Below are 7,840 nucleotides of genomic sequence, written 5' to 3'. Positions count from 1 at the left end.
TGCTTACATGATTAAATAATTGTAATTTGACAGAACGTGAATGCCATTGCCATAACAAACACTTTATTTTACCACCCAATAGGAAATAACAAAGCAACCAAACCATCTTCGCTGGACCTTACATAATTTCCCTGAATCTTTAATGTCCACTAAAATAAAAAAAGGCAGTTTTGGTGCCCTCATTTTCCAATATGTTTTTCAATCTCATTTTCCAATATGTTTTTCAATGTAGCGTAATGAAAATCACTAATACCTCTTCTGAAGGAGTCTGAGAGAGTGTCTATGGGCCAGTTCAAGACTTCAAGAGAGGTGCATTAACTAATACTGTATCATGATAATAAGTCACAACATTCAGATTCTGCTTCAACATTTTTAATTAGTTCATTCAGAGCAAGCTGAGAATACAAGCACACAATCACAACACGTCTGCAGTATATGACATCCTATTGTCTTCATTTCACACGGTTTGAGTACATTCGCATCAAACTGACAGCATATAGATGAGAGAGTAATAGCACCAAGGTGTGGTGTGCTCAGCACGTTAGTTACTGTACTGGGGGGCAGGCGCTAGGAGCTGGTGGGCTGCGGAGGTCTAACACACCGAACCCTGACAGGCACTAGAGAACAGGGTGGTATGGGGGTACAATAGACAGTAGCAGACACACAGCAGGATATGGGAGGACTGCCACATACTGTAACACACTGGCGGACTGCAGGTGCACAGACATAAGAGAGACAGGGTGAGATGATTTCAGAGTAGCACTCACTGTGAATAGATGTGATATCAATGGTTCCAGACAGACAGCTGCATGTTCCAAAAAGCGGTTTTGATCTTCTTATCCTGGCCCCCTCTTTATCTTTCTACACCTAACTACTGAGCCCATTGAAGAAGGTGGAGGTGATTGAGTAAATACAGTAGGTTCTCCTATGTCCTATATCATACGTATGCTCATTTTTTACATTATACATGGTTTTGCACACCAATAGCGTCACAGCTTTGTAATAGATAACGACATATCATTAAAGAGGGGTATATTATCAGAAATAAATCAGTTTTCATACTGTATCAAATAACTGGAAAGTGGACAAAGTGGTTCTCACATTGAAGAAGGCAGTAGAACCATGTGTGTGAAGGGCAAAACTACAAAGCTTGTGGGTTGACATAACAGTTTCAATAGGCACTAGAATACTAAGTGCCATCTTTTGTACTGTATGTCAGTGACAGTTTTCTTGTTTGTTTGTGTAGACACTTATGGTATGAGATCAGACTATGAGTACACATGCAGTAATTCTGGAAATGGTTTGCCCCCTTTGATTTCTCATGAATGATTTCAATTACAAGCTAGATTGTGACCGTGAGAATAGGATACTAGAATGCTACTATACGACCACAAATAGGGCCTTGCATGCAAGCTGTAGCAATTACATTACAGTTCAATTGGTTTCTTAGCAACCAAATTTATGAAACCAGATATCCTCCTGAATATGATGAAATATTAAATGAAATCTTGGTCCAAAGAGCGGAGTCCCTGTAACCAGGAAACGCTACAGTAGTTAAGATGTTATATCTGCAGAGACCACATAGTCAATGCCGTCTAAGAGATGGAAAAAAAAGAACCATAGAGAACCCATCATCAGTATGATGATAGGTAGTCAGAAAGAAAAGCTCAACCTCTCACTGCCTTCAACGGCCGTTTAAGAGCCACATACTGCGTATCAATGGCTCTCTGTTTTAGAATGGTTAATCAGCCTTTCTACAAAGGTTTGACAAATGCAACAAAATAATAATAAAAAAGGTGCTGAAGTTTTAACAGAGAGAGGAAGTGCACACACGCGCGCGCACACGCACACACACACACACACACACACACACACACACACACACACACACAAAGTATTATAGTTAAACAAGAGCATGGTGAAGATGTCAAACTGTCAACTTAAAAGCTCCACATCTAGTGAGTATACACAGAGATGAGGAACATGAAGGAAAAGACAAAGAGAAGGAGATAGACCAAATGGATGAGAGTTCTCTAATTCATTAGGCAGCCTTTAATTCCCAAAATGAAGTAGTGCAGAGATGTTTTGTTTTTACTTTTTTGCCTCAGCCAGTCTATTGCTTATCTCTTTGCTCTTCTTCGAGATAACACCTCCTTCTGGCTTGGACTCGTCTGGTTTGGTACTCGTGGAGGTTTTCTTCTTGGTTGACAGTGCACCAGCGATGGTCTTCTCTTTCGCCTTTTTCACCATTTTGCTCGTTGTTGTTGGTGTCTTTTTTGGTTTGGTTTTTGTCTTGTCCACCTATAGGGGCAGAGACGAGGGCATTTTGTAATTGACATCCTCCTAAAACTGGATGTAAACTATGCAGCCAAAATGTCACCAGTCCAGGTTTCAGTATCATCTTTGCAATGATACTGTATGATACAATAATACAAAGAGCTCATGAATCTCTAAGGTAATTCATTTCCTGGAAATGTTACAGTAAATCTTTATTATGAGCATGCAATACATACCATCCTGTTACTAACATCAAATAAAAATAAAATAGCAAATGTCATCATCTTGCTGGTAATATTTGCAATGCGTGGTTAGTGCACTTACAATGAAAGAAAGCCACTTGTGTCCATTGGAACAAAATCTCTGTTTAGAAAAACGAATTTCACAACACAAAGGTTGTGTCTAAAATACAAACTTACAGTATAAAGTTGGGGTTAGTATATGAACAACTAACTTAATATGCACAATCTTATTCTATTTCCCTGGGACGAGACTATATTTTTGGTCATATTCAACATTTTTTTTTTTTCAAGAAAATTGTGATGTTTGCTTTTTGTATGAAGTGCCTCTTCTGACACCAATCAAACCAAAGGACTGAGAGTTGAAATGTCATGCAAAACAATACATTCATTTAATGAATCCAAGCTCTCTTGGTGGTCTTGAGAGAGGCATTCCAAACTCTGAAGATGTGGCTGACAGCTTTACAGAAGGATTGAATTATCTGTCAGTTTGGTGGCTAATGTGACCCTAGTCCTGTTGGTTAAGGTGCATTAATCAAGGCGTGAGTTAATCTGAGGTTAACCTCCATGCCTTCCAGAAGAAATTGACAACACACCTGACTACAGCAGATCTAGAATAGAGCTGCTCTCAGTCTCAGAACAATCCTACAAGAGTGAGAGAGGGAGGGGCCATATAAACACAGCATGCAGACACATGAGACTTTCCTACCACGCACAAACATGCACGTGGAGATTTAATTAACCTTGATTGATTACATTAGTTTTGTGATGTGCTAATGCTTATCTTCATTTTGTAGTTTAGACAGTTCCTCTGGGATTGTATGCTGTACAACTTTACAAAGTAATTAGGACCATGGAACAGGTTACAGTGATGATCTCAATCGTTATTATTGTAGCATCTAAATCAAAATAGTATATTGCTTGAAGGAGAACATATACATGAAAACAACCATGTCCAGAAGAACTAATGCAGTTGGAAGTGTAATTTGCATTATCTTAATTTTCAATGAGACATAAATACATAAACAGGAATTGGCCCGTCACAGCAACAGGTTGGAAAACTCTAAATTGAACATGTATTCTGTGCAATTAGATACACATTTTAACATAAAATAGTTAGTGTTCAGTGTCACATGCATGTTGATGTGGGCTCACCTTGGTGGTCTCCTTGCCGCCCGGCTCGTTGTACAGGCTGCGTATCCTCCTGCGCTCCAGTAGCTTGTTGTCAGTGGGCTGCACCTTGGTCTGCTCCCCCTTGTAGGTGGCGCTGTAGCTGGTCTCCAGGCTGGTCTTGTCCTTCTCATCCAGAGGAGGTTTGTACTGAGACTGGGGCTTGGTTAACTTCACTGGCTTCACGTCTTTGTACGCCTTGAACTCATTCCTGAAAAACAATGAATCAGCAAACTCAGCATTAGTTCCACTGTTGTTTTTTCTAGATGCCACTGTATTAATTAATCATAAAACAAATCACTTAGCCTTATTATGAATCCCAAACAAACATTGCTGTTGCCCAAAAATTGGTGGGAGGAAATTGACCAAAATGACATCTACAGCCAAAGTGTACACTGGGAGTGTAGTATGACTCGTTAGTCACTTTACTCCCCATTACAGTAACTACAACACAGAGCTTCTGCTTACTTTTACACACAGACGACAGCTTCAAAACTCGCTCCACATTTTACACAAAAACTAATTGACCTTGCAGTCAAAAATGAGAGAAACAAAGGGAGAGCCCCCCCAGAGAGGCCTTAGGGATATGTTGAGAACAGTAGACATGATTATATCCAGAGCTCCTTTACTGCCTTGGCCCTGACATGATGTGCTACTGTATTGATCTGGTAATAGAGGAGGATTAAACTGGGGACAATCAATGCTGCAGCAGCTACCTATGACAACATTAGTCCGATCATCATGATCACAGGACACTGAAATGAGAGAACATATGTTATATCAAATATCAAACAAAAAAAACCATGTAAGATTAATCTAGAAAGAATCAGACAGTTCATGATGGAGAGGCAGCGTTGGCTTTCTTGAGTAGATTATAAAGCCCAGTAGGGATTATGTGCACTTTATTGTCAATAGACTGAAGGCTACATGCATCTTGGCTTTGCTACTGCTAGTACAGTAACTACCTAAATACATGCATCAATTGTTAATCAATTGTATTTAAAAGTTGTGCACAATATGTTCTTCTCTTACCAACATTTAAATACAATTGATTAACAATTGATGCATGTATTTAGGTAGTTACTGTAATGCTATATTAAGATGTTGTGTAATTATTAATTGTACATTGGGTATTGGCTAAGCAACACAAAATATTGTGTTATGCCTTATTAAATAATTTGGGGCTCCACAATAAAGTTCATTGTGGCCTACATTCCATGTTTAATTTATGGTTGATATACTGTATTTCAACTGTGAAAAAATATATTTCAGAGGCAGAAAATGTGCACATAAAGTAATTCAATAATAAACATTCAATGAAAATACATAGTCCCACAGTAATCAGATCGTCACCTATAAGAGCTGCCAGTGCCAGTTGAGACGACCTGTTTTATCTGTCTGTTCAGCGCGTCTGCTGCTGCCCTTCCTTTCCCCTCCACAGTGGCTCCTGCTGGTGGCAGTCCCTCCGTTTTGGCACTCACTTTCTTCTCTACAGTCTTCTCCTTCTTCACTGGTTTCTTTTTCCTCTCTATGGATTCTTTCTCTTGCACCTTTTCTTCAATTTCACTCTTCTCCACACCGCTCTCGGGCTCTGTGGCTGCATGCTCCAATTTGGTCCCTACGCCTCCTTCTTGGGCACCGGAGGAGGCGGTGGGGCTGGGTTTGGGGATCCAGGGGTGGTCTCCCTTTTTCGGGACAGGCCATGGTTTATAATCCTTCTGATACTGGGTTACGTTGTTGAAAGGAGTCGCCGAGGGGTGATATTCATTCTTGGGTTTGTAGCTGGGCTCCGGGCGTATATCTTTCCATTCCCTGAAATCCTGGCGCATCACAGACGCACTACAGCCATGTTTTCCTGATGCGGCACCAGTCGCGGGCGGTGCCTTGGCCGCCACCGCCGCCGGTTCACTGTGAGAAGGTTGGGTTTCTATGGTGATAGGTCCGGTCCTCGTCTGTCTAGATGGAGGCTGAGGATGGAGGTGTTGCACCTCGGCCACATCCGAATATTTCGTGAAAACCAGAGGCACGGCGATGTCTGCTTTGTCTAATTCACTCCAGAAGCGGTTAATGCAGCAAGCCCGTGTGATGCACGGCCATGCCATAATCAACGATGGAGATAGAATAACCTATGTACTTCAAATCTGAATCAAATTGTTAGGCTACTGATGAGAGTCCCGAAAGAACGTCCTACTCACGGACTGGAGACTGGGAAATGATGCTCCCTGCACCCACTCAAATTCTGTCCAGTCAGGAAAATGTACTTGTCTACCTATATCTCATTTTTTTCAGAAATCCTACGATGCTTGCTAGATGGTAAGAAATGTAAGAGCCTTATAATACAAATTAGCGAAGTCGTTTGTAGGCTACTAGTTCTGCACGGCTAAAATAATTTAAGTTGAAATAGACTAGATTTGCTGTGTGGAGCACATTGCATTCGCGGTCTGGATCGGCTTTCTGGTTGCGCATCAGAGCGACCCCACCCCGCTACGTTTCGTAAAACCTCAGAAGATGCCCTGGGTCTGCATTGTGAACTGTCACCTGGGTCGGTCACGTCTAGGCCTTAAAGAGGGAGGAGACGCTGCCTGGTTAACCCTCCTTTTCCCGTGGATGATGTACAGACACGGTCGACCTCGGTCTAGTGTACAGTATAGCTTACCTCTGCCCTCACAAACTATAGAATAGAATGTATGATGGGAGATGTACAGGTAACTGCCAAAATAATGGAAACACGTAAGTATGAGTGATACAAAGTATATTAAAATCAGGTGCTTTCACACAGGTGTGGTTCCTGTCTTAATTAAGCAATTAACATCCCATCATGCTAAGGGTCATGTATAAAAATGTTTGGCAGAACATTGTTTTGGCTACCATGGCTATGCCCCCATAAGATGACAATGCCCCCATCCCCAGGGCATGAGGGGTCATTGAATGGTTTGATGAGCATGAACATTATGTAAACCATATGTCATGGCCATCTCAGTCACCAGATCATAACCCAATTGAACACTTACAGTATGTGAGATTCTGGAGCAGTGTCTAAGGCAGCGTTTTCCACCTCCATCAACAAACACCAAATGATGGAATTTCTCTTGGAAGAATACTGTCGTATCCCTCCAATAGTGTTCCAGACACTCTATGCCAAGGTGAATTGAAGCTGTTCTGGCTCATGGTGCACCAACACCCAATTAAGACACTTTATGTTGGTATTTACGTTATTTTGGCAGTTACCTGTATGTCTATAGCCTAAAGCTCTGTGAGTAGGCTTTAGTTCAATACAGTACATGACAAAAAGTATGTGGACATCTGCTCATCGAACATCTCATTCCAAAATCATGGGCATTAATATGGAGTTGGTCCCCCCTTTGCTGCTATAACAGCCTCCACTCTTCAGGGAAGACTTTCCACTAGATGTTTGAACATTTCTGTGGGGACTTGCTGCTATTCAGCCACAAGAGCATTAGTGAGGTCGGGCACTGATGTTGGGCGATTAGGCCTGACTCGCAGTCTGTGTTCCAATTCATCCCAAAGGTGTTTGATGTGGTTGAGGTCAGGCCTCTGTGCAGGCCAGTCAAGTTCTTCCACACTGAATCATTTCTGTATGGGCATCGCTTTGTGCACGGGGGCATTGTCATGCTGAAACAGGAAAGGGCCTTCCACAAACTGCTGCCACAAAGTTGGAAGCACAGAATCATCTAGAATGTCATTGTATTCTGCAGTGTTAAGATTTCCCTTCACCGGAACTACGGGGCCTAGCACAAACCTTGAAAAACAGCCCCATACCATTATTCCTCCTCCACCAAACTTTAAAGTTAGCACTATGCATTGGGGCAGGTAGGGTTCCCAGATTCGTCTGTCAGACTTCCAGATTTCATGAAGCTCCGGCGAACAGTTCTTGTGCTGATGTTGCTTCCAGAGGCAGTTTGGAACTCAGTAGTGAGGACAGACTATTTTTAAGCACTATGCAGTTCAGCACTCAGCAGTCCCCTTCTGTGAACTTGTGTGGCCTTCCACTTTGCTGCTCAGTCGTTGTTGCTCCTAGACGTTTACACTTCACAATACCCAGCACTTACAGCTCTAGCAGGGCAGAAATTTGACAAACTGACTTGTTGGAAAGGTGGGATCCTATAACGGTGCCACGTTGAAAATCACTGAGC

General features: G+C 42.0%; 1 protein-coding gene across 2 annotated transcripts; it reads right to left on the bottom strand.

Moving 5' to 3' along the window:
* Nucleotides 1-356: 356 nt before the first annotated feature.
* Nucleotides 357-6,295, bottom strand: LOC106613004 (microtubule-associated protein 6 homolog). 2 transcript variants are annotated; one of them, XM_014214813.2, is made up of 4 exons: nucleotides 5,040-6,295; nucleotides 3,672-3,897; nucleotides 3,113-3,161; nucleotides 357-2,301 (listed from the first exon to the last, which is right to left on the bottom strand). In XM_014214813.2, exons 1-3 carry the CDS (start codon nucleotides 5,786-5,788, stop codon nucleotides 3,117-3,119), a joined length of 1,020 nt encoding a protein of 339 aa, XP_014070288.1. In that variant the 5' UTR covers nucleotides 5,789-6,295; the 3' UTR covers nucleotides 357-2,301; nucleotides 3,113-3,116. The 2 variants fall into 2 exon arrangements, with proteins under 2 accessions (XP_014070288.1, XP_014070287.1); XM_014214812.2 differs by lacking the exon at nucleotides 3,113-3,161 and having other exon boundaries at nucleotides 5,040-6,292.
* Nucleotides 6,296-7,840: the final 1,545 nt, after the last annotated feature.

Source organism: Salmo salar, chromosome ssa09 (assembly GCF_905237065.1).
Source record: "Salmo salar chromosome ssa09, Ssal_v3.1, whole genome shotgun sequence".
Classification (NCBI taxonomy): domain Eukaryota; kingdom Metazoa; phylum Chordata; class Actinopteri; order Salmoniformes; family Salmonidae; genus Salmo; species Salmo salar.
Note: the sequence above shows the minus strand (reverse complement) of the source record. Positions and strands in the feature narration are given on the sequence as shown.

Excerpts from the sequence above, each read along its gene's own strand:
- LOC106613004 (XM_014214812.2), bottom strand. The coding sequence starts at position 5,788 with ATGGCATGGCCGTGCATCACACGGGCTTGCTGCATTAACCGCTTCTGG. Across the intron at positions 3,898-5,039 it reads GGCACTGGCAGCTCTTATAG|GAATGAGTTCAAGGCGTACA; the intron begins GTGACGATCTGA and ends ATTGTTTTTCAG. Across the intron at positions 2,302-3,671 it reads GCGGCAAGGAGACCACCAAG|GTGGACAAGACAAAAACCAA; the intron begins GTGAGCCCACAT and ends CTGCCCCTATAG.